Here is a 26,079-nt window from a genome sequence, read left to right on the forward strand (position 1 = left end):
TATGCCAGAAACAAACACTCAAAGCAGAGACTGGTAGTAAATCCCAAAAGGTAGCTGAGGATTCCCTCTACTTTAAGATACACTGGTGAAATACACAAGTTCTTCTATAGATAACGTTACAGTCTTTGTCATGCATGTGTCTGTTTGTCGTAGCACAACTTCAAAATTAGAAGTGTGCGCACTGCACCTACCTTTGAGGTGCAGCTGGCCTCCAGGGTTGCCAGATGAGGCTGATGCTTTCCAACCCAAAAAAATCTCAAAACCCGCCTGGAAGCACTAAATCCTGCCCAATTCTATTGATTTCCATGGCCAAATATTGTGCGTTTTTTTGTCCAAAATCCATTTTTTTTCCCGCACATGGCCATCCTAAGCAGCCCATTTGAGCGGGAAACCGCCCAATCTGGCAACACTGCTGGCCTCAGTGAGGTGGGATGTGCATACTTCAACATTATATAGCCTAATTCTTCAACAATGTCGAAAACTGGGTCGAGCTTCACGTAGCAGGGAATATTTTTAATCTTTTATTTGAATATTTGTGTGCCATATCATTTCTGAAACTGTACAGGGATTAATGATACTATGTAAACACTTTTTTCATGTTAATATTGCCTCCATGTATTACAGTTCAAACTAATCAATAAAAACAATGTAAGTATTTATAACAGTACAAGTATATATAATTTAAACATAGATATTCTTTGAGCTGTCTGTCTTTACAAAACGTCATCTTTCACTAGGCTAATTTTGGGTTGACAAAAATAAATTTAATAACAAAACATATTACAAACTGGTTTGTAACCACTTCATAACCAGAGGTGATTCTAGTGTCAGTGGGGGCCCAAAGCAAAATCTGAAAGGAATGAACATTCGAAACAATTCGCTGCTATTTTAGTTTAAAGTTGAGTTGTTTTTCACCATCTAGTGGCTTGGGGGTCCCAAGCGGCTGTCTACATAGCCAAGTGACATGATGCGCCTCTGTTAATAACAGACAAACATTACAAACTGGTTCATTATCACTGAAGTCACATTGCTGTCTTTTGATCGTTGGCATCCATCTCAAATGCTTCGTTTGAGATTCCATTTGCTTCAGCGTAGGGATTGGTGAAGGAGTTGGTCTCTTCTTCTTGCTTGGATTTCCTGAGTGAAGCAGATATGTTTTATTTAAATAGTGTTATTAATGTATTCTCTCCGGACACATGAAAGACACTTGTGTCTGAGTATCTGGAGTTTGGACTTATGGTGCATTCATGTGGTCTTCTGAAGTAGATATTATCTAGTTGCGAAGTGGTATTTACAAGTGCGTTGCGTTCATGTGCTGTTTTGATGTTGTTTACAAATTAAAGATGGCGAACCAGAGTGATACTTTTTACTAAAACGATTATAGACTGTTGTTCATCAGCTACAGCAAGCAAATGATTAGGAAGTCAAAGGTAAACATTTTGTATATTTTCTGACACTGTCATTTACCATGACTGTCTAAACATACTGAATGCCGGTTTTTGAGTATTTCAACTTAGTGGTTGCCATGGCGAGAGTAGAGCCAGCGGTTGCATGCGTCATCATCTCGTAAACTCGTTTCTTAAAATTTTCTACGAGTTGTCCAGCGGTAAATACCAGAAGCGGTGGCGTTCATGTATGCTTCGAATGTCTGCGTTTGGTATTTACGATAATTATGAGACCACATGAACGCACTATTAGCCTTGTAGTATACTATTGCTGTATTTATAGCAAATGTGCATTAGTGATGGAGATGGTATAAAGATCGGACTGTCATTAATTCAAATTCTACACTGCCTCTTTAAGGTATTTCGGGGCCCTCTGCAAAAGGGCGCTTTCAGCTGGGGGCCCTAGGTCTTTGCCGAGTTTGAATGTCTTGCTGTGACAAGCCCGAAATTCTGTTCCAATAGGGAAAACATGGATGGTGGGAGTGAACGATTAGTGTTCTCATGTGTAGGGCTGGGTATTGCAGCTATGTTCCTGTATCGATTCGATTTCGATTCTGAGGGTTTTGAATCGATTAATCACGATTCGATTCGATTCAATTCGATTCACTCCGAATCGATTCAATCCGTTCCCTTTTTGGTGCAAGGATTTCCCCCAAAAGATGCTGTTGCCTATTTTTATATAAAAATGTCAAAGGGCTGTGGCTTGACAGTGTTAACAGATTGCTAATTTATAATAAGTAGGCCTAGGCCTAATTGACTAATACCTACTGGGTATTTTCCATAGACCTAAATGAAACAAAAAGAACAAAAAGAAAAAGAGCAAAAAAATCGATTTTGTGCCCTGTGAATCGATTATGTGAATTTTAAATGATATCGATCGATTATCGATTGAATCGATTATTTTACCCAGCCCTACTCCTGTGCACTCATGTACACAGGGGTGTATTACTGATCTAGCCTATCAGGTCTTAGCCCAAGGAGGGCCACATTTCCCAATGGGCCAGGACAAACCTTCAAACCCCCACAACCTTTCCTAAGTGGTCTTAAGTAGATAGGCAGACAAGGTAGGAATGCACTAAGTAGCCAGGCAGGGTTGCCAGATGAGGCTGATGATTTCCAGCCCAAAAAATTCTCAAAGCCCGCCTCGAAGCACTAAATCCCGCCTAATTCTATTGATTTCTATGGCCAAATATTGGCCGGGATTTCCTCCAAAATCCATTTTTACCCGCAGACGGCCATCCTAAGCAGCCCCATTGGGCAAGAAACCGCCCAAACTGGCAACACTGTAGCCAGGTAGATAGGTAGGCAGGTAGGTAGATAGATAGAGCATGGTATGAAAACACAGGTTGCCTATCACTGTTGCCACATTTTACATAGTGTCTGAATTGAAAAGTGCAAGTGTTTTAGCGGCAACCATTACCTTCGTCTGGCGAAAAAGCCAGAGATGATGAGATAAGTGCCCAGTAGGACAGTGACACCCATGACTACTCCAAACGCCACCAGCCAGACTGTGAAAGGCGGCTCTGTTGGAGGGGCTAAGGTGGCCAGGACTCCCTCAAACTCAAGGGTGTCATCTGAAAGCTGGAAAATACTGTTCAGACGGCCTCTGGAGAACCTGGAGGGGAGAAGATATACAACATACATAGATACTATGTCAGCACAAATATTCTAAAATGTCACCAAAACGGAATCCGGTTTCACCTAGCTAAGGCAGGTTAGCAGACCTGCTGGGTTCTTTCTATTATCCGAACTCCTGTCCTCCCTTGTGCTTGTGGCCTTGTGATGATGTTGCCAGATGTCATTGACGATATGACAGGGCAGTCATGGGTGAGCTGTTAGGGCGTCAGACTTGCATCCCAGAGGTTGCCGGTTCGACTCCCGACCCGCCAGGTTGGTGGGGGGAGTAATCAACCAGTGCTCTCCCCCATCCTCCTCCATGACTGAGGTACCCTGAGCATGGTACCGTCCCACCGCACTGCTCCCCATGGGGCGCCACTGAGGGCTGCCCCCTTGCACGGGTGAGGCATAAATGCAATGTCGTTGTGTGCAGTGTGCAGTGTTCACTTGTGTGCTGTGGAGTGCTGTGTCACAATGACAATAGGAGTTGGAGTTTCCCAATGGGCTTTCACTTTCACTTCAATTAGGCTAAATATCTTGCACAAGCGCCATTCAAAGGTCATGTTCTCATTTGCAATCGGAATGTTGAATGGGGAACAGCCACCCAAACGTTCTTGCGCCTAGGGTAACACCTGGGGGTGGGGGTGGGGGCAATCGCTATTCCGACATAGCGCTATTCCGACACTTTTAAGTGGTTAGGGTTAGGGTTAGGGTTAAGGTTAGGGATGTCGGAATAGCGGCATGTAGGAATAGCGGCGGACGGTGGAAAACGTGTCGGCATTCCGACAATAGACATTAACGTCGGAATAGCGACATGTCGGAATAGCGCCACGTAACCACAGCGGGGAAACTGCATTTTTTCCCCCACAGAGGCGGGGCATTAGAGAAGCGCGAGGCCACAAGCGCAAGTCACGGACAGGAATTTGGATAATGGAATGTACCTGCTATCTGTGCTAATCAGGCAAACTCATCAAAAATTACAGTGCCGTGTATAGTAGAAATAAAGTTGTTCATAGTAGAAGTAAAAGTACAAACCCTCATTGGGCATTAGGTAGAGTGGTCTTTTGCGAGATATTAATTAAATCTTCAAGCCTAGTGTCGCAGGGCCACAAGGAACACAAAAAGAGAGGTAGAACCAGTTTGACTTGCACCAAGAATCTCACCTTATAGCGGCCTCCACCTCAGCTCTGGGAATGACCCTGGTTGAATCCGTAGGGTGTGTCACCACAAAGTAGAAGGACACTCTTTTGGTCAACTTATACGGGTGAACGTTGTCGGCCCTGAACATACAAAGTATAGAGCGAATCAATTGGTGGGGCACATTAAAAATAACTGGAGGAATATGTGACTTATTGAACATAGGTCTCTCAGAAATATACAATCTCTCTGCCTTCTGGTCTCAAAAAAAGGTGGGAGGTCTTGAATTATGAATTTGAACTATGTAGGATTTGGTGCCATTCAGACCAGAGTAGACAGTGTAGTCAAAAATATCCAGTATGTCTTGTACCATTAGTACGACTCGAGATGCTGCAAAAGCTTCACTTGTCAGTCAGGCTGCTAACTAGAACATTTTCAATCTTGCAAAGATTCCAAAACAATTAATGTAGCACATTTCCAAAAGTATGTAAGTTCTTAGCTATCCGTTCTTATTTACTGCTACTACCGTCTCTTTTCCAGGTGAAGGTAGAGCTGCTTTTCAGAAGGTTTTGTGGTTATTTCTATTTTGCGATACTTACACAAACAGGATCTCCTCACCCTCGACCTCTGATTTGTACTGTCGCAATGCAAAGGCTATGGCAGTCTTGAAAAGGAACATTTCATTGGAGTTCCAAACATACTGGAAGGCAAAACCGTTAATGGTGTCAATACAAGGAGTCAGATAATGTATCTTTCTTGTAGAATGTACCAATATTGTAAAATTGTCTCAAAGAAACATGATGTACTTACAGCGTTGTCTTCCAGAGCAGCTTTCAAACTCAACCTGACTTTGATAGCATTTTCTGAATCTGAAAAAAGAGTAGGTCTATTTCAGTGCTTAATTTGTCAAGCGGGAGGTCCTGGAGCGCAGAGGATGGGTGCCCCCCCCCGAGGGGGATCTGTGAAGTATTTCCATGAGGTTCCATCCAAGGTTCCGGAGCTCTCATCTGAGGTTCCGGAGCTAGCTCCCCCTTGCTCCCCCTCAAATTTAGCACTGGTCTATTTGTATTTTTCGTCAAAATACTGTATGAGTGTAGTTGTATTCAGGGAAGATGATAGGGAGACAAAGGGAGAGAGGGTTCCCAAAATTGGATTTGCATTACATTTATTGGATGTGGGGCTCTTCAATGTGACTTTTCCTGGGCCCAGCAAAAGCTGTCAGTGGCTTTGTATTAGGTCATTACATACACTACAGCAGTGGTTCCCAACCTTTTTCTTCAGGGATCCATGTATTTACTATTGTAAGCTTTGATGACCCAACCATGCGAGCGCCCGCACGAGAGGGAGTCACAAGATGCCCTCTATTTCCTGCGAAAACTCATTTTAGTTATTTTATTCCTCAATTCATCTTTGGTCAAATTTAGAATATATGTTTTATGTAGCACTTACATTTTGTTGCGTCTATGCATATATTAGTTAAATGCTTTGTCCTTTATTCAACATGGGCTTTAAAATTAAACCCCTTAAAATCAAGAGGGCTCCGCGCCCCTCTGTGGATCTTTGGCGACCCACAAGTTGGGTCCCGACCCATAGGTTGGGAACCACTGCACTACAGTATAATGTTACAGTATAATCTTGTCTCAAGTTCCTCCCTTGCACTCACAGGGGTCGATGGTGTGGTCCCATCCTCGTAGTCTGTTGTTAGCATCATTGTCTTTCTTGAGCCAATCATGGAGGTCTTGGAAGTAGTCCAGCAGGGGCTGAGAATTCATTTTGGTTTCTCCAGAAATTTGTTCCAGTGCTTTGGTCCATGACGTTGACCTCCCCAACTCCAGCATAGACCTGTTATATACCATTGAAATTTGATTTAGGACAACTGGGTTTTTATTGTTTTCTTTTTGCTATTATATGTGTGTTGGCAGGTCATGTGTGTATTGATAATCATGATAATGATTCAGTATCTTCACAAAAAAAGACAATTCTGGGTCATACGCTGTGTCCATACCTCAGCTTGCCGCCTGCTGCAGTCGAGTTTGTGATGTCACACTTAAATAAGGGGCCAGTGTGTCCTGCTGCTTCGCAAAGGGCTGCTTGGAACTGAAACTGGTATATGGTCCTGGTAAAGTATCTAATTGAGAGGAATCAGTAGCCTGATTATCATCGACGTTCAAATGTCTTCGAGACTTAGTCTGACCAAGAGCATAACAATTAACATTCCACAAACGGCATGGTTGACCCGCCTCCCTTGGTTTGCTTATATTTGTTTGTTTACCGACAAAGTCAAGTCAAGTAGGTTTTATTGTCAATTTCTTTTACATGCACTGGTCATACAAAGAATTTGAAATTACATTTCTTGCTTTCCCATACAGACATAGACTAATCTAGGTAAGGACATAGACAGTATAGACATAGACAGTACTTATACATGGACTTAAGACAGTATGGACATAGACAGTGCTCATACAGACATTTAAAGTGCAAGACTGGACAATAGAAGACTTGTAGAGGACATACATTAAGAGGTATTTGTTGTGCTTTTGGGTGGGAGGAGTGGGAGGAGTTCCCGTATTTTCGGGAACTCAGAAAGTACTTGCAATTGCTCTTGACCTGACTAGTTGCAACGCTGGAAGTGTTGCGTCACTAGGAGGGCAAAGTCTGGCTGAGGAATCAGTATAATGAAGACTGTTATCAATCAAGACACAATGATATTGTCAGAGCGTCTATACATTTTTCCCATTAGTATGACTCGTACACTGTGAAAATCAAGAGCCTTTCAAATTGCCACTGTGGAGAACCATTAAAGGTTGTCTGAGGAACCTTGGGGTTTTTTTTTCCAGAACTTAAAAGATCCTCAGAAAACTTGTAGGGACCCATGCAGTGCCAATTGACAGTTCTTTCAGAAACTGAAATCTTTCCTCAAAACCTAGAGTGAAAGGGGAGAAAACTTCACCCAGTCTGGCTTTATCAACCCCTTTATGTAGAACTTAATTGTCACCAAAATTGTAATGGTCAAAGTCTTAATATGTTACTTAAGGTTCTCCATAGCGATGATGTTATGAGGTATTTGAGTCTTGTCAGCAAGACGGTGGGCCCATCTGCACAAAGAGGCTATTCCCGGTCTGTGGAGCACCAAATGTGCCCTTTCATCACCACAGTAAAATAAAGCCAGCCCTCACTGGTCAGGCAACCTAAGCGCAGCCACAAGCCGAGTGAACACTTCATTTAATGGCATTATTTTAGTGAATCTACATGTATTAGCATGTAATATTACTATGTTCTTACATTGAACAGCTAATCCTAACCCTAACAGTAAGGTACAGCACAGGTGCATGTTGGTTTGTTACACTGTGCCTTGCTAAAACAGGGACTGTAAATTTTAGTCTTCCTTCGAATAAGCTTGAATAGCCAACATTTTCTCCCCTTAAATACAAGGACAATGGTCTTTGTTATGGGACATTTATTAAATATACTTCACCGGATAAAAGAGTAGTCTCCAGACACGTGGAACAAGGCCGGAGGATCACAGTAGGACTCGTCCCGGGGCAGAGGTTCCACCACACCAACCATCTCTCTCCTGTGATGAGTGGAGAAATACAGGTGAGCTCAGTCCAGTGAAAACATCTTGGGCAAGTAGGGGTGTAAATCACAGCCTACATGACGATATGATTCAATATCGATATCTTATTATTCGATGCGATACGATTCGATTATTTTCGATACTTACTTTTCCACTTCTATTATGTTATTGGGCAGGGGCCAGCAATTCGATTATTTTCTATATTTAAGAATGCCCCATGATACGATGTGATTCGATTCAATCATCAGACTATATCACGATATATCGATACATTTCAATTATTACTTACACCCCTATCTACAAGCAATCAAAGGAGTGCTGTGAATCTCAGAAGTCACTGATTTCTGTTCATCTGCTCATGGCGCACAAAGAAAGTGCAGCCGGGGCGCACTCGTCATTCCGACATAGCACCATTCAGACATGACGCCATGGTTCTGTTTACATCTACAGCTTTAAATCTATTTCCCAAACACAGGCAAGCCCAAGTTTTAGGTGTAGAAACCAACACAACACATTTTTCTAACGGGCTGAACACTGATATAGTCATTAGAGAAAAGACAGTTGGACAATGAAAGGCTTCTCACTTCATCCTCCACCACTCCTCCATCCATTCTTCTTTAGGGATTGTGCCCTGAAACGCCTGCCATCTCCACTCCTCTAACATGTATGTGAACGGCAATGTTGCCACAATGGTCAGAGCCTGCTTTAACAAGAAGTTGATCTCGGTTTCTGCAAAAAAATGAAAGCTGTTATTTATGTGTTAACCTTTTCCTTCTCATTCTGTTATACTACCTATACATAATCTAATAAGTATTTATGCATAGTATAGGGTAGGGTGGCCAACCGTCCCTTGAATTACGTAATCGTCCTGTATTTAGAGATAAAATTATGGGTTCCGTATTGAACTGAAACGGGACACGGGACGTTAAAATGCAGGAAGTTACATCTAAGAAATACAAATTTTCTGGGGGACGACCCCCAGACCCCCGGCATGATGAAGTGCCCCGTATTTTATTTCATTGACAGTTGGCAACCCTAGTATAGGGCCTAGTACCGTAGTATAGTACAGTGTTTCTCAAACTTTTTCAGACCGAGGACCACTTTGTCCCCCCAAATATCTTCAAGGACCACCTGTCAAATGAATTGACAGTTGACATGTGCTAATTTGACACTGCTATTTTGGATACAGACCACTTACTTTTTTCACATTACAAGCCTGTCTTATTGTGGTGAAAATAAGACTTCAGCTATGTTTAGCTTTGTAATAATGTTACAAATAGAGCATACAGCTAGCTTGTCTTGGAAAAGTAGAAATCTGCTCGCGGACCACCTGAGCTCTGGCGCGGACCACAAGGTCCCCGGACCACACTTTGAGAATCACTGGTATAGTAGTATAACAGTGCATAATACTTCATTTTTGACTAACACATACAGTAATGACTAATGCAATACATAGCATAAGCTTTAGCACCTCACCATTGTCATCTGTGAAGTTTGCGGGCAGAAGGCCCAAGGCTTTCAGGTGTGAGGGCGTTGCTGCGGAGAGAGACATGATCTCTCCCACGGCCTCGTGGAAACCCTCGTTGGCACCGTCGCGTAAGGGGTACTGGAGGTTACGGTAGGCCATCTGGTACTGGTTGTGACCCATCTCATGATGGACAGTCAAGAAGTGGTCCATGTTTACTTCAGTGCACATTTTGATTCTGTGGGACCAATGGAAAGAGATGCATCGATAAGGCTACCCATCGTTCACAGTCGTCACTGTCTGTTGGCAGACCCCGTTAAGTTTAAATGGGGCAGACGCAAAATGCATTGTGGGGACTCAAGTTTTTTGGCTCCGCTGCCTCGACCAAAAAGGTTGTGACGGATCTGTCAGCCAATCAGATTTCTTATACGCACAGGAAAAGGCAACCTTCAACTGTCGATGGACAGTTCCCATGTGAACGAAGAGCTAGTGGTAACGATGAAGAGATAATGGGAATGACATTAGAAAAGGAGAAATAGAATGAGAGAATAGAATGGAATAATACAATGAAGGATTTACGACACCTGAAATCTTCTCTGTTGCCCATGTCCCATGCTGTTGGGTGACAAACCACCCTTGTGCCATCATCTGGCTTTTCAAGCATTGAGTCGTTCCAGAAGTTGTCAAACATTTTGTACAGGCCAACCGACATGAAAAACGTTTCTGCTTCTCTGAACATTCTGTCAACAGTCCATCCCTGGTCATCCAAAACAATGCACAAAAACAGTTCATTATAAGTAATATTATTACAAGTAATTCCACTACAGCAAAACAAATTTTGCACACACAGTAAACGTTAAAATGCATTACCTGCGCCTTCATGGCTTCAGTGACGTCAATGTCGGTTTTACCAGGGTAAGGCACAGAGAGAGGGTAGAGATTTGTCCAAAACCTTCCCCACATATCACCTGTGAATCAGCCATATTTTGATGAAGATGAGTTCCAAGATATTTTGTTCCATCAAGACCTTTTAAGAGCTGATCACTAATAAGAGCAAGTTCACCATCACATGCTCTGTTTCAGAATTTAGATGTAGAATGCATACTAAGCTCAGTAACTACTGGGGATGTGGCACATCATTCTGCTACACACAACTAATAATAATAATAATAATACATGAGTTTTATATAGCGCTTTTCATGATACTCAAAGTCGCTTTACAAATGAGAAAGCATGTAGACAACACAGACATACAGGGGGGAACAACTGGACAATGAGAGACAACATAGAACAATGACAATAATGGATCAGGGAGGAGGGCAGCGGGGGTGATAGGAAGAACTGGGTAAGCAGGCCTAGGTGTTGTAGGTGGTCTGGAAATTAAGCAATTAATGTGCAATTAAGTTAAATTTCTTCCTGGAACTAAAATAAAATTGTTGATCTTTTACTTCAGGCACCGCTAACTCAGTCCAACCCCACCACACAACATAATCGGTAGTGTTATTTAAATTCAAAGTGTTAAATTCAGTCTTATTTCAGACACTTAATACGTGTGGTGGCTGCTCTTACATTGGATGAAATGGGGGGAGCCGTGGCCTAATGGTAAACAGAGTCAGTCTTGGTATCTGAAGGGTGCAAGTTTGAATCCCATGCCACCCATGGTTAAAGTTCTAGGTTAAAGGCACCTACCAAGTCCTGTAACCAATACCCTGTAAATGCTGAACTGGAAGTCACTTCAGATAACATCTTCACCTAAGAGTACTATAAAAAACATATTTCATGTTGTGTTATTTTACACAACACACCCAAAAGATGTGCAGGAAGTCCTCCCTCTGAGCTGATATGGTCGGGGTAGGTCTTCTGAAGTTTGTCCCTCACATAGGCGTGCAGTTCCTTATATAGGGGCAAAGTCTGGGGGAACACAATAAAGCCAACTTTTTCTTGTGACGTCTGACACATTCGATTCAATGCATTCAAAGCAGGTATAAGTGGTGTATTGTTTTCTGTGGTTCAGGTTTACACCTTTATACTTGCTTCTCTTCAAAATGAAACTTGTTTAACCCCTTAGCGCAGCACTATTGCTCTCTGTAATGTCATAGCAATGATGTTATGACGTAGTTAAGCATTTTCAGCAAGTAAATAGGGTCGCCGGCGACCCCTGCTTCAGTAAGAGGCTACTGCCATTGTGAGAAATTGTTACAAATTGTGTGTTAATTGTGTCCTTACAGTTAGAGTTCATAGGGTTCGATTTTGTTAGGTTTTGGATTAGTTAGGTAGGATTAGGGGTAGGTTAAAGATCATGTACGTAGACTGTAAAGTTATATATAGCCTAGAATTTGGCCTTGTCTGCCTAAAAAGCTGGCATATTTCCTGGTTTCAAAATCCCCTTTTCTCTATTAATACAATTAGTAGTAGTAGCAGCAGCAGTAGTAGTAGTAGTAGTAGTAGTAGTAGTAGTACATTATGTATAGTAGAAGTAGTAGTTGTAGTAGTAGTATAGTACATTAGTAGTAGTAGTACATTATGTAGTAATAGTAGTAATATAGTACATTAGTACTACTACTAGTAGTAGTAGTAGTAGAAGTACCTACATTATGTATAGTAGTTGTAGAAATAGTAGTAGTATATTATGTATAGTAATAGTAGTAGTAGTAGTAGTAGTAGTAGTAGTAGTAGTAGAAATAGTAGAAATAGTAGTAGTACATTATATATAGTAGCAGTTGTAGTAGTAGTAGTAATAGTAGTAATAGTAGTAGTATAGTACATTAGTACTACTATTACTAGTAGTAGTAGTAGTAGAAGTACCTACATTATGTATAGTAGTAGTAGTAGAAATAGTAGTAGTACATTATGTGTAGTAGTAGTGGTAGTAGTAGTAGTCATAGTGAACCTTTACTCCTCTTCCCTCTGCTAAAAATAAACATGGGCCCAACACCAGCAGAAGATAACACACTGCTCAACAAACACCTGTGCGACCCTCTCACAAAGATGGGAGTTTTAAAGCATGTCAGATAAACAAACTGGCATTGTCTGAGATGAAAGACATTAAACTATTCAATTAGACCGACCTCTTGGTAGATCCGTCGGACGTCATCCATGAGCTGATCCCGAGTGTAGTTGTACTTGCCTTCCTCAAGCGTTTCATAGTTCCATCTCCAGTAATCACCATAGTCTTTGAAACCTTTTGGGAAAATCAAATGTATCAAATAAATTTCCACGTCAAAGTAATTGTGAATGGCAATATCATTCCCTGTGTTTTCATACCACATACAATATGAATATATAACTATATTTGAATATCTTTCTCCTACTTAATTACATTTGCAAAAGCAAATTTGACAATATCCTGGAATTTAACTGTATGTTCATGTTAATTATATATGAAAAGTATTTTTGCCTTCGTGTACTTCCTTAATTGGGAGAAGCAGGCAATATTCACAAGACAAAGTCGCTGACAGTCAGTTCCCAGTCTCACTGCAGATTGGTGTTACCATTGAGCCTGGAGACTTTGTTTTTTAGTACATTACAGTAGTTCCTAGTTAGTTGTTAGCAGTTAGCAACTTGTGTTGCCCATGGGAAATTGCATTGCAAACAACAAAGCCGCTAATGAAGTTAGCAACTATGATTTGGAGACATGCACCTTAGTAGAGGTATTAGTGGTGAAGATGAAGATGCAGAGGTATTAGGAATGATGACAATAGAACAGAGAAGGACTAATACAATGAGAGAAAAGAATGGAACAGTGGAAGAACACACGAAGGAAATGATGAGAGGAAATCAAAGTCTTTGTAAAGTTTAGTGGTGGTGATGGGGGAGGACAATGTTTTCCCAGGGACCAAGTAGCATTGTGTGGTGTTATGGACAAGAAACATTGTGGTAGTGAAAGTAGTATTACGCATGTACCCCCATGGAAATGTATATGTGGCTGGTGATCAATTTGTGTAACTTGCTTGGTTTTTATTCTGCGGTGCTGCACCACATAATGGTCTCTGTATATGGGAAACACTGGGGGAACAAACGCAAACTACTCTACATTGGCGTTATACCATTGAGCCTGGAGGCCTCATTTTTCAAGTCCACGTAGTCCTCGTAAAGGTGTCTCATGTTCTTCCCCACCTCGACTCTCCAGCCCTCCCACACATGAAGCTGCTCGTAGTAGTCCCTGCTGTTGGCCATGACGTACTCCAGACCTGCAAGGGATATAAAAGTGTCACTGCATGTGTCACCTTTGTGGTTTATTGCAGCAAAAAAAAAGCCTGAGCAGTCAGTCAGGTGCTGATCGAGGTAAACAAGGTGCCAAGGTTATGGAAGTTCCCCCTACTAGTAGGCAGGCCTATGTGGGCTGAACAGAGAACTGGCTTCATAAGGGGGCAATATCTCTTACCAATGTTCTATGTAGGCCTACTGTCATGTTTGGTTACCACTGTATTTTTCAACTTTCATCCATGTTGATGTGTAAATGCACAAAATATATGACGTAATAACATGCTGAAGTTGTACTTACATGTTATTACATCAGTTATTTCACCGTAACTAATGAGTAAGTACACTGCAACTGTTAGGCCTACCCTATAATAATGATAGGAACATGGCATGCATTGCACATTACATACATCTTTGCCCCAATGGCCAGTGTTAAGTTTGGCTAAAACTACTTCGCTACTTTGGTTTGGTTCCGATCACCACCATTAACCTGCAGTGGATTGTTCCTTGGAGGAGAGAAAGGCAGATGGCAAGCTTCCCTATGGTCCACTATGGGGCAGTCATAGGCTAGACTGGACTGGACTGCCATGGACGAGTGGTTAGAGAGTTATGTATGGCCCATAGGTAGGTGGTTTGACAACCAACCCTGCCAGAGCCCCGGGGAGAGTGAGTAAGCAAGCAGCGCTCTACCCCATCCTCCTACACGTCTGAGGTACACCTGTGCACGGTACTGTGCCCCTGCAGTGCTCCTCTGAGCTGCCCCCTCTCATGGGTGAGACACAGTGCTGTGTGATGATGACACTGGGGTATTCCTAGTGTGACTTTCAGTATAGCAGCACCGACCTTCAAAGCAAAAAAAAGCAGCAACTGAATTGTTGTTGAACTCATATTGGCATACAGTATATCAAACTATGAAGGTGAATAAAATTATGTATCTACAATGTAAGTTGTATTATAAGGTAACAAAAGCACATGCCATTAATCTACCAAAAATTACTATGCTGGACAACCGGATAATTTTAAAGTCATTGTACTACTCAGGTCGAAGCTCTATGTATGTACCGGTAGCTACTGCCTTTTTGCTTTGTAGGTCAGAGCAGATACTTTGAGTTATGGTTATTTTACTATTGAAAGATAAAGGATATACTCTACCGTGCAGAGACAGCCAGTCTCAACAGGTTATGAGCATAAATTATAAACTAATATGCTTATTTCTTTCCCCTCCCTGCACTCCCAGGCACATCAGATAAGCATAATAATCGTCAGCATGAACTTTGGACTGGATACAAATATCATCTTACCCATCATTGCTGTGTTTACCTCACGTTAGTCTGGTAGTCTTGTCTAGGGTTAGGCCATGAACACACCAAACTCAGATTTCTCCTGATTTGTTTAAACAAACGTGAGCATTTGGATTTTTGCTCTAATTTTCAACTCAAGGTGCAATGCAGATTTTACACCTGTTTGCCCTGAGCGGATTGAGTTCAACTCAAGACGGAAAATTCATTTAGCATCACTGACATTTTTGCCAATGTTCAGTGATCACTACTGACACAACGCAGTCTCACCCCAAGTAGTCAATTTCTGACTACCTTGGACCAGACGGCAATTTTTGACGTCTTGGGTAGTCCTTCCACGTCACATTTTGACTATGTGGCCTAACCCTAAACCTATTCCTAAACCTAACCTCAATGACGTTATGCTGCCACAAGGGGGCGCCTTTGAGGACATAGTCAAAATGTGACGTGGAAGGAATACCCAAGACGTCAAAAATTGCAGTCTTGGGGTGTCAAAAATTGAGTAGTCAAAAATTGACTACTTGGGGTGAGACTGTGTAGACTGACAACATTCAAATGTGTGCGGCAGACTTTTTTTCAATTTAAGTCTGTGTTTTGTCTGTTCATAAAAACAAGCTGGAAGCAACAAGCAGAAATCCACATTTTGCACAAATTCAGCCTTAGGTTTAGGTTAATGCTATGGTTAGTTTTGGGAAAAGCCAATGAGTTTTTGGGTCTGCACATAAGGTTAGGATTTGGGGTTGCACTAGAGATCTTTATTAGGGTTGGGGGCTCGTCATAACGATGATACAGTACAGTGATCACAGAGTGAAGGGCCGTCATGGGTAAATGGTAAGGGTGTCAGCCTTATAACCCAAGGGTTGTCAGTTCGATCCTTAATGCGGCAGGTTGATGTTGGGGGTAAAAATTAAGCCATCCTCCTCCGTGACAGAGGTCACCCTAAGCATGGCACCATTCCCTTGTGACGCGTTTGGGGTTGCTGCTGCCCCGTTGCACGGCTAATATATACATGTAATTTTGAGAGTGGGTGTGCGCTATGGAGTGTTGTGATGCACAACAAGTGAGACATAAATGCAATTTGGCTCTGTGTGCTGTGTCACTATGACGATAGGGGTGTACAAGGTTGCAATGCTTACCTGGCTCGAGAGTTTGGCAGTCATAGGGGTCGTCTTTCTTACACACTGTCGCCGTGCTGTAGAGCGTGCTCATCTCACTCAGCACCTTGCTCAGCTGTGTGGCATAGACATTCATAAGAAACACACACACACACGCACACACACACGCACACACACACACACACACACACACACACACACACACACACACACACACACGCACACACACACGCACACACACATTAAGGCCTTGATTACACATATGTGGACGTTTTTTTATCCGTTTACATATTTTGATCCCATTAACACAGCATGTGGATCACCACTGTGACAGGCACATTGTTGAAAACCCCTGCTTTAAATATATCAGTTTTAGGGAGTATCCATTTGCATATAAACAAGAGGCCCAAATGAATGTGTTTACAAAAATATCTATATATGTGTAAACAGGGTCATAGTATGTAAGACATGGGTAACACTTTATTTAGGCATACATCTATTAGCACTAATACATACAAATTAATGTTAATGCCTGCATAAGTAACTTGTAAGGCATGTACTAAGCAAACGCTAAGGCCTACTAGGTCCTTACTAAGGTTAAATTGGTAATAAATCCCTTATTGTGCATGAACAAGACATTTGCGAATACATGCCTAACAAATGTCTGATTTTGCTTTGTACATGCCTTACAAGTTACTTATACAGGTACATTATATTAGTGCTAATAGATGTATACCTAAAATAAAGTGTTACCGACATGATTAGTGATACTACATGATTATTGCTGCATCACTTGACTGTGTGAGGGCTATGCATATGTGGACACTCAACTGTGGCACAAACTTACATAAAAATCTGCGGTATTCTACAGGTGGGTGCGGTTGCGTGTGTGCGTGAATGCATGCATGTGTGCGCGAGCACATGTGTGTGTGCGTGCGTGTGTGTGTGTGTATGTGTGTGTGTGTGTGTGTGTGTGTGTGTGTGTGTGTGTGTGTGTGTGTGTGTGTGTGTGTGTGTGTGTGTGCGTGTGTGTGTGTGTGTGTGTGTGTGTTTGCACGTGCGTGTATCATCAGTTGATGATTCACGATGATGTTCTAAAGTAGTGAGATACGGTAAGTGTGACATCACACGTGTGGCTGTTATTTTGCACTCTGTGTGTGTGTGTGTGTGGGTGTGTGTTTGTGTGAGCGTGTTTATTATTGAGTCACAGCCTTCTTATCTATTTTATAGAGACTGAACATACGTCCATAGGCCTCACGAAAGCTTCTCAAAGTCAATGTTTCAAGTTACGAATGCCATAATGAGCATGACTGTACGCCTGTACTTAGGGTTCTAAATTCTCTTTAGTCATTACCTGCCAAAATGTCTAGATGTTAATCTTACTAGCCTTACCATAGCCAAACACTCACTTAATCATGGGTCAAAGTGCTGCAGGGGGTGACAGGGAGACGTCCCTGTCACTGCCCCGCCACCGGAGACGTTTCGGGATTAAAGGGGTGAAACGTTGTTGACACGGTGGTTCCCGACTGATGACCCTGCAGCTGACCCATGGGCACCGGAGGAGGTGTGACAGGCAGCAATGCCCAGCAGGATGTAACACCTTCCTGTACAAATCCTATAGCCAAACACTCACTCAATCATGGGTCAAAGTGGCTAGTTAGTAGATTGGTATTCTTTGCCAGCCAAACTAAAATGTCACCAGCATTTGCCTGGTTGGCTGGTGTTCCTTGAGAAGCCTCGCTGTCAAGGGCGTAGCAGGAAATTGTGGGCCCCATGTACAATCAACTACAATGGAACCCCTCAGCCCTATATCTACATGAATCAGACTGTGTGTGCCCCCCCCTATAGATATGGGGCCCTGGTGACTCAGTCCCACTGTACCCCCCTGAACGTCACCCCTTCTGTATAGGTATAGATAGATATTGTACACTGTAAAACCTTATAAGTTGAGTTTACTTACAAAAACCCAGAAAAGTGGTTGCCCTAGAAAAACTAAGTAATTATGAATGATTAAACTTACAATCTTTTGTGACCTCAACTGTTGTATATACTCATTATATGTAAAAGTTTAAGTTAAATGTACTTAAGTCCAAATTGATTAAACCTACCATCTTCCACAGTAGTAACTGTTTACTGTGGCCACACCACAGTTAGTTACTGTCACCCTACCCACACTACCATGATCCCGCCCCTCCATTCATCACCACAAAAGAGGTAGCTACCATGTTATTGTGGCACCTCCCATTCCTCACCATGACTGAGACAACTGTGGCATGGAACCAGTCCATCACACTGCTCTCTTGTATTAATAGACCAAACTATCCATAACCACTGAGAAATTCAAGTTTCTGCAGTATGTGCAATATTATTACCATTGAAGTATTATAATCTCCTGGAGGATAGTACATTATCCAGTGTGCATAGAATACTCTAGATGAGCATAAATAGACAATCCTGAAATGTCAAGTAAGTAACACACCAAAAAGGATACCTGCTACCACAATACTCACTACCAACTAAATACCTAGCCAGCCAACAAACCAGTCCACCAGCCAACCAAAAGAGTCAGTTGTCAGCTAGCCAGCCAAAGAGCCGGCTAACCAACTAACACTCAGTTAGTCAGCCAACTAACCAACAAACAAGTCAGTTGTATGGCTAGCCAGCTAACAAACCAGCCATACAGTCAACCAAAAGACTCAGTTAGCCAGCCAACCAGCTGGCCAACAAACAGTCAGTTGGTCGGTCAGTTAGCTCACTAACCAACAAGCCGGACAGAGAGCCAGCGAACCAGTCATTTAGGCAAGCAACTCAAGCATTGTGACAGTCTGAGTTTTTATAGAGGTGAAAGTTAACCATGTGACCAGAGTAATCAGGCATGTGGCAGCTGCAGGTAGTAATTCAATGAACTTGTAACAGTCCTATGTACTCAAGTGAGGGCAGGTACTAATTGACAGGTTGATTGGGCACTACCATTGTTCCTGGTTGATGGTAGGCAATGTCAATTATGTCATGCAGCATTTGACTTTCAATTGTGCAATGGCACTTCACAAGATAGCCTAATTTTACTAGGTGGCAATATTCTGATTTAAAATTGGATGCTGCAGCGTGGCCATATTGTCAGTTGAAATTTGAAACGATCTGTTAACATGAAACACACTGCAGGAATACATTCAACTGCCCACATCTGGGTAGAGGCCAGTTGGTGCAGCCTGAAGAAAAAGAGGCGGGGTCATAACCAAAACTTATGAATTTAATCCATTCAACTAAAACATATTCATCTGAACAACTATTTCCTCAAATAAGTTGTCAATACTCAGTATTCTTCAGAAATGCCATCAAACTTCTATTTTTTAGTGCATTTTAATAAGTCTTGGTAAGTACATTTGATGTCTGGGTTTACAGTGTATAGGTACTCTAGGTGTAATGTATGTATACTGTCTGTGTCTGTAATTGTCTATGTCCTCCACACCTAGAGTCTAGAGTCTATGTCTGTCTGCATGGGAAAGTAAGAAACGTAATTTCAATTCTTTGTATGACCAGGCAGCAAGAAATTGACCATAAAACCGACTTGACTTGACTTCTGGCTGTACTCACGTGCGCTCCATGTACAATCAACTCCAATGGAACCCCCCAGCCATATATCTACATAAATCAGACTGTGTGCCCCCTTGGTGACTCAGTCCCAGTGTACCCCCCCTGAACGACACCCCTGCTGGCTGTACTCACGTGTGCTCCCTTGTCTGCATCCAGTGCCCCTGAGCCTTTGTCCTGAAGGGTCAGCAGCTGCAGCTTCATCTCCAGGTTACTGATCTGGTCGATGGGGAAGGTCTGGGCTTCCTCCGAGGCTACGCTGTAGAAAGCGCCCCAGATCCTCCCCTGCTCTGACTAAACATATGGGAATAAAAAAACACATCTCATTCCATCATGTGTGTGTGTGTGTGTGTGTGTGTGTGTGTGTGTGTGTGTGTGTGCGTGCGTGCGTGCGTGCGTGCGTGTGTGTGTCTGTGTGTCTGTGTGTGTGTGTGTGTGTGTGTGTGTGTGTGTGTGTGTGTGTGTGTGTGTTTGTGTGCGTGCGTGCGTGCGTGCGTGCGTGCGTGCGTGCGTGCGTGCGTGCGTGTGTGTGCCTGGTATAGCCCACGTTGGGGTAGGCCATCCACCGAGAGAAAGCACCTCTAATTTTCAACATGCTCCAACTGAACACACACATAGAAATTAAAGTTAATTTGCAAATGTATAAAAATGCTTCTTGTCACTGGGGCATAGCCTTTTGTGGAAAATGATATCCCCTTAAGACACAGCCCCTGTTATAGGTGAGCTGTTACCAGAATGAAAATTAAGTCCGCACACCAAGTTCCTGTTTATCTTATTTTGATGTGGCATTTCGGGCAGCATGCTCTTCATCAGACATGGCAATGACCAAGTCCTAATGTATTACTAAAGGCCCTGTGCACCGTCATAGTGTACTAACTATGGTAGTAAAGATTTTTCACTGACGGTCTCACAATATTCCATCGCGTTAGAACGGTGTGTTGACATAGTAGCATTTTACTACTTTTTAAAAGCACTTTTTCGAATATAGCTCTACCTTTTTAGGTACTATATGGTGTCGTAATAAAGGATGCACAAGCCATGGGCCCTTATTAGGTACAAAGACTTAAAGCTTGTCAGGAACAGGGACTAAACAGGAACCACACATCATGTCTTATCTAGTCACACACCATATACAATCTATGAGTCACACTCATGTGTATGATATGGCACATTTTGTGTGCAACATCAAGAAAAGGAAACAAGAAAAGGCTTGCACGCTGAACAAGATTTAGATTAGATCACTGTCACCCATTCTCAAATCTGGTAGCCAATGTGGTCAATTTGCTTGGGCCTATGCCACATGCTCCTTGATGCAGAGACTCTGTTATAACCTTATTGTCACCAAAATGGTAATGACCAAGTCTTAATTGGTTACCTAAGACTCCTTACATTATCATAACAATGGTGTTATGATGTAGTTGTGAAGAGTGCATTGGCCCATCAGCGGGCTCATCTGCAGTAAGAGACTACACTCTCAAGAGAAGGCCCTTGTACATTTTCTGTCACCAGAAGAGCAATGACCAAGTCATGATGTATTACTAATGATTCTGTGTAGTGTCATAGTGGTGTAGTACTATGGTAGTTAAGTATTTTCAATGGCTAGTGCAGGGATCCGCCGGTGGTACAGTGGACATGGCGCGGAGTTACTTACCAGCTTCTGTGAGTTCTCATCTGTGATGTTTGTGTTGTACGCCCAGGAAGCCAGCGAATAATTGTACATCAGAGCAGTGGCACTCTCATCAAACCTCTCGAGGAACTCAGCGGCCTTCTTCTCGAGGTCCGATTGGGCCGTCACGCAGACAAACACACCGGCCAAAGCTAGCAGGAGCCTAGCAGACATCTTACAGTGGTAGAAATATACACGCATATAGGCTACCTACACATTCACACACTCACTCCACTCACACATACTATACAGTTCAATGTGCTGCGTTGTGTTTCCTAGTGAATGGTTTAATGAGTGGCAATGGCTACAACTTTACCCTTTGACCAAAGTCACGTTCAGCCATAAAGGCCCAGCCCTTGGGTGTTAAATGTAGATGGCTTGATTAGAAAGTACTGTACAATGTGGCTATTCCCGACCATAACAAGTACCCTGCCGTAGCATGTAAAAAATATGTATATTATTTACTCTTCCATCTGTGGGGCACTTCTGACAACATTTACTGAACTGAACTGAAACCTTGTATTGTGATTGTTTTTCAAACAGGGAGTAAATCAGTGATGTAAGGAGTTCGTAAATATGTCAGAATGGGTCTATGTTGACATGCTCACTTCTGGTGACATGGGATGGTAGCCTATCCATGGTTACACAGGGCCATATAAAAGAGATATAAAAATCACAAAACTGTCAAACTGTTGCTATTCTTAGATAAGCACTTCTCTTTTCCTGCTTCGCTGGAAAAGGCAATTCTCTATGATTGTTTACTGCTTTCCATATTTATGTACTGTACTGAATAGCCTACTGTGAGAATGTTGGCTTTTGACATATTCATATTGTGCTCAGGGCCGTAACCAGACATTTTCAAATACAGAGGTCAAATACTCTGTGCTGTACTGCATACTGTACATTTAGAATGCTTCACAAATTCTTCAGTCAAAATCTTCCATTTGTTTTCATTAATCTCTGGATAAATGAGGTGACAGACTGAATGTGTCATTGTTGATCATAGATCAATTCTCATCATAGATAAATTTTACATTTCTGGAGAAAAATACTGAGGACATGACCTCTGTGTCCTCAATGGTAGTTACGGCCATGATTGTGCTCTTCTTACGATAGTGAAGAGAAGTTACTGTCAAACATACCAAAAATATTGATTGAATATTGACGTGTTTATCTAAATGATCTGTCATTAATTATGAATAACCCTGTACATTTGTGTGAAACAAATCAGTTTCTTTTGCATTGAGTGTGATGGACACAGTTTTCACAAAGTCTTTTTAAGGGTCCCACCACACTGAGGCCAAGCGCAGGACAAAGGCGTATCTGTCGAAGAGAGGTAGAGATAGAGTAGAGGTCTGCACACTGCACCACTCTTTCCCACAGAATTGCGGTGTGCAGCAGGGGCAAGCAAGGCATTTGCCCCTGGGCCCAGGGCCTTCCTGTATTGGTTTTGGGGGCCCTATTATGACCTGGACAGGCTGTATGGGGGCCCTATCAGTGTTTCGCACTGGGGCCCTGTGTACAATTGTTCCGCCACTGGTGTGCAGACTTCTACTCTCTCTTTCACATGTTTTTGAGCCACAGCCACATTCTCACACTCGTGGCACACGTCACATTGCCACCCCATGCACAGGGACTTTCAGGCCTGTACTTTTTGTTTTCCCTTTCGCTCCTCCTACTTGCTGCATGTGTTGGTCTTTTCCAGGTATACTTCAATGAAAGGCGCCATAGAGAGGTTTTTTTTTTTATCCCAGCTGTGCACCCAAAGAAAGGTGGGACAACCGTGTGTGCGCAAATGAATCACAGGTTAATTTGTGTCTTCTTCGCACTTCAGTCGGTGAGAAGCTGCTTACCTCATCAAATCCTGACCAACCATGCCAAACACTGACCCTATGATCAGAGATAACAAAGTAGAGGTACTTCGTCCCTTTACAGAGCCTCTGTTCTAACCTTATTGTCACCAAAATTGTAATGTCCAGTCGTGGTTAGTGTGTCAGACTTGTAGCCCAATGTTACTGGTTCGACTCCCTACCCATTAGGTTAGTAGGGGAATAGTTAGTGCTCTCCCCCATCTTCCTCCATGACTGAGGTACCCTGAGCATGGTACCTTCCTGCCACAAACATTTAAAGAAAGGTCTGAAAACTCCTTCACAGGGGAATTTGTATCTTCTAACCACATCAGTGGGCCAGTGACGTTATCATGGTCAAGTTTGGGAACCCCTGCTGTAATCAACGGTAAGTCGCTTTGGATAAAAGCATCAGAAGCGTAATGTTATGTGATCTTAGCGTAATAGAGCAGATCAAAATGACTCCCTCCAACCCACTCTGACATTTCCTTAGTGAAAGTAAAAGTTGTGAAACCACATCACAAGAACATATGCCCCATGTACGTCTCTGTACTCTCCAGGTTGACAGCACAGCAGTGCTTCCGTGATGAAACCTTTTAGATGAGGGAAAGTTGATAAAAAGAAATGTCATTGCTTACAGCTTTTTTCCTTGGAATGCAATGACCTGCACATGTTTCCATTACCATTGTCAGGCATACTTTTTTCTCCAATTTGTATTGTTTACATGAAACGAATTTAACAGGGGTGGGGGGCAAACGGGTCAGCTGTCCCGGGCCCATTAGATAGTGGCCCCAGAATTGGGGCCTCATTACATTGTAGGCTATATATTATGTGGAAGAACCCTTTCAAATGAATTGTTTCTGGGCCAGGCCAAAGCCGTCAGCAGCCCTGTTTAGGCCTTCATAGACGGAGCCCCTTTTGCCGTGTTAAAACAAACCAAGGCCCTGTGACCTCCTTTCTGTGGCACAGACAGACACCACAACATCCTGTTAGAGAGTTTCTACCCATGGACACATTAAAAAGAAAACGATTTGTTGTTGTCATCCATCCTTTATCTTACTTATCTATTTGCATAATTTTCATGAGAGTAATGCAAGAAAGTAATTGTACACTGGTAGGGCCTACGTTAACAATGAACATATGGGTTGAAGTCCACAGCACACACGAGACTTGATATTTTATAACAAATATAGGCCTATATAAAATAAATCAGATGGCTCATGATTCACCAACAACTTGTCATCCATTTCTGGAGGGAACTATTAGCCTGGTAAACCAGCACCACCCGCTGGACACAGAAATTTTCAGCTGAGGCTGGTTTATCAGGCTAGGGAACTATAGTTCCCAGAGTAATGCCTGGTTCGGCAGTGGTGTGATTTTCTCTTTTTACCACCAGATGGGGCTCATGAGGAGCACTTATTGAGAAGCACTGCACGGAAGTGTTTTGTAAAAGGCAGCCAGAGAGTAATTTTACAACATTTAGTATTTAAAAACATATGCAAACTGTTGTATTTGCATTACTGTTGTAAGGAAGTGTCTTTAGGAAGCAGCAATTACTACAAAAACTTTGGTTTGGTGAAATTTTCCATGACATGTCCTCTACAGGTATATATGCCTAATAAACCAAATTATTTTATGATACGTACCCATTCTTAGCTTAAAGGTACACTGTGCAAGATTTTAGGTGTTTATTTCCAGAATCCATGCTACCCATTCACTAATGTTACCTTTTTTCATGAATACTTACCACCACCATCAAATTCTAAGTATTTATTATGACAGGAAAAATTGCACTTTTCATACATTAAAAGGGGGATCTTCTCCATGGTCCGCCATTTTCAATTTCCAAAAATAACAATTTTTAGCTGCAAAAATGACTGCGCTTGGGCCATACTAGAAAATATTAGTTTATTACCGGTACTTTTAAACTTTCATGTAAAGATCAAATTTGGCAACAGGCAGCCTCAGCCTCAACAGGCAGTTTCAATGAGCAGCATAGTTGCAGTACCTTTTTTGACCATTTCCTGCACAGTGTACCTTTAAATATATTTGATTTTTAATTGAATTGTTATTGGTTATATTGGGTTTGTGGCTACAGTGATGGGACGGTAGTGCCATAGTTATGGCCTTTACACTTAAACACAGTCAAATGTTGAATATTAACATTGATGATATCTGGCTTAACAGCTTAATCTACATTATTCATTCTTCAAGGAATTGGTTTTGTTTAAAAAAAATGAAAATAAAAATAAAAAGTTGCATGCATTAATGTGGACAATTGTGCACGCACCCAGCTGCAGGCTTTAGGAATAGGATTAAAGAGCCCCATGCCTGATCAAAAGTGAAGGGCATGGATATCAGGTCTGTACTGGTCATCTGGCGTACAGGGCATTTTCCCAGGGGAAAATGTTAGTTAGTTACTTCGTTAGCTTGATTGATTGATTGATTGATTGATTGATTGATTGATTGATTGATTGATTGATTGATTTAAATCCCTCAATTAAGATGGTGTGACCCATTGATCCATATTTAATATAAATTGTCAATTGAGGTAGGCCTGGTCTATGCCAAAATCACCCGGGCTGTTTTTTCGATCTCAGTCCAGCACTGGTGAACACGTTTTAAGGGAGACTGGGGGCAGTTGCAACACAGCATCTAATTTTATGTCCAATCAGATACAAGCTGTAGTGATCAATCTCATACTGCATGCTTAGTTGGGTGCCCCATGTTTGTGCAGTATAGCATCACTCCAGCTTGTATCTGTTAAGAAGGGGGGGGAGGGGGTACTGCTGACATGGCTGTGATGGAGATGCAATCTGAAAGTACAAACTGGAAACACTGTCCTTAATATTTCCCCATGTTTCCTCATATACGGTGTATACTGTATAGACTTGCACTGTATTTCCTCAGTTTTAACTGGCGCGCTCACAAGATGGCACCAGATATCACTTTTGTGAATTTGTACCAAAGGTTGGCGTTTTCTCATATTACCTTGACCAGGGTTCACAACAACTATAATGAAATAAAGGGAATTTTCTCCCCTGGATAAATAAAGGTACAAAATAGCCTATATTTCTGTTTTATCAAGGGTTTTTTTTTTTTTTTTATCTTGGGCATA

At 42.2% G+C, this 26,079-nt stretch overlaps 1 protein-coding gene across 1 annotated transcript; it reads right to left on the bottom strand.

Annotated features, from left to right (window-relative positions):
- Window positions 1–516: 516 nt before the first annotated feature.
- On the bottom strand, window positions 517–21,288 carry ace2 (angiotensin I converting enzyme 2). The gene is made up of 18 exons (XM_063212705.1): window positions 21,100–21,288; window positions 19,584–19,742; window positions 15,879–15,972; window positions 13,288–13,431; window positions 12,310–12,422; window positions 11,047–11,152; window positions 10,112–10,209; window positions 9,826–9,998; window positions 9,253–9,479; window positions 8,361–8,505; window positions 7,675–7,773; window positions 6,205–6,327; window positions 5,863–6,041; window positions 5,010–5,068; window positions 4,799–4,899; window positions 4,226–4,342; window positions 2,866–3,060; window positions 517–1,137 (listed from the first exon to the last, which is right to left on the bottom strand). Exons 1-18 carry the CDS (start codon window positions 21,286–21,288, stop codon window positions 1,023–1,025), a joined length of 2,436 nt encoding a protein of 811 aa, XP_063068775.1. The 3' UTR covers window positions 517–1,022.
- Between the last annotated feature and the right edge of the window lie 4,791 nt (window positions 21,289–26,079).

This window comes from Engraulis encrasicolus, chromosome 12, assembly GCF_034702125.1.
Source record: "Engraulis encrasicolus isolate BLACKSEA-1 chromosome 12, IST_EnEncr_1.0, whole genome shotgun sequence".
NCBI classification, from domain to species: Eukaryota; Metazoa; Chordata; class Actinopteri; order Clupeiformes; family Engraulidae; genus Engraulis; species Engraulis encrasicolus.

Bases quoted from the DNA above. Each gene is read 5' to 3' on its own strand.
- ace2 (XM_063212705.1), bottom strand. From the start codon at position 21,288: ATGTCTGCTAGGCTCCTGCTAGCTTTGGCCGGTGTGTTTGTCTGCGTG. The intron at 15,973-19,583 runs GTGAGTACAGCC...TATGCCACACAG, and splicing joins ATGCAGACAAGGGAGCACAC to CTGAGCAAGGTGCTGAGTGA. The intron at 7,774-8,360 runs GTGAGAAGCCTT...CACTCATCACAG, and splicing joins GAGGAGTGGTGGAGGATGAA to GAGAGAGATGGTTGGTGTGG.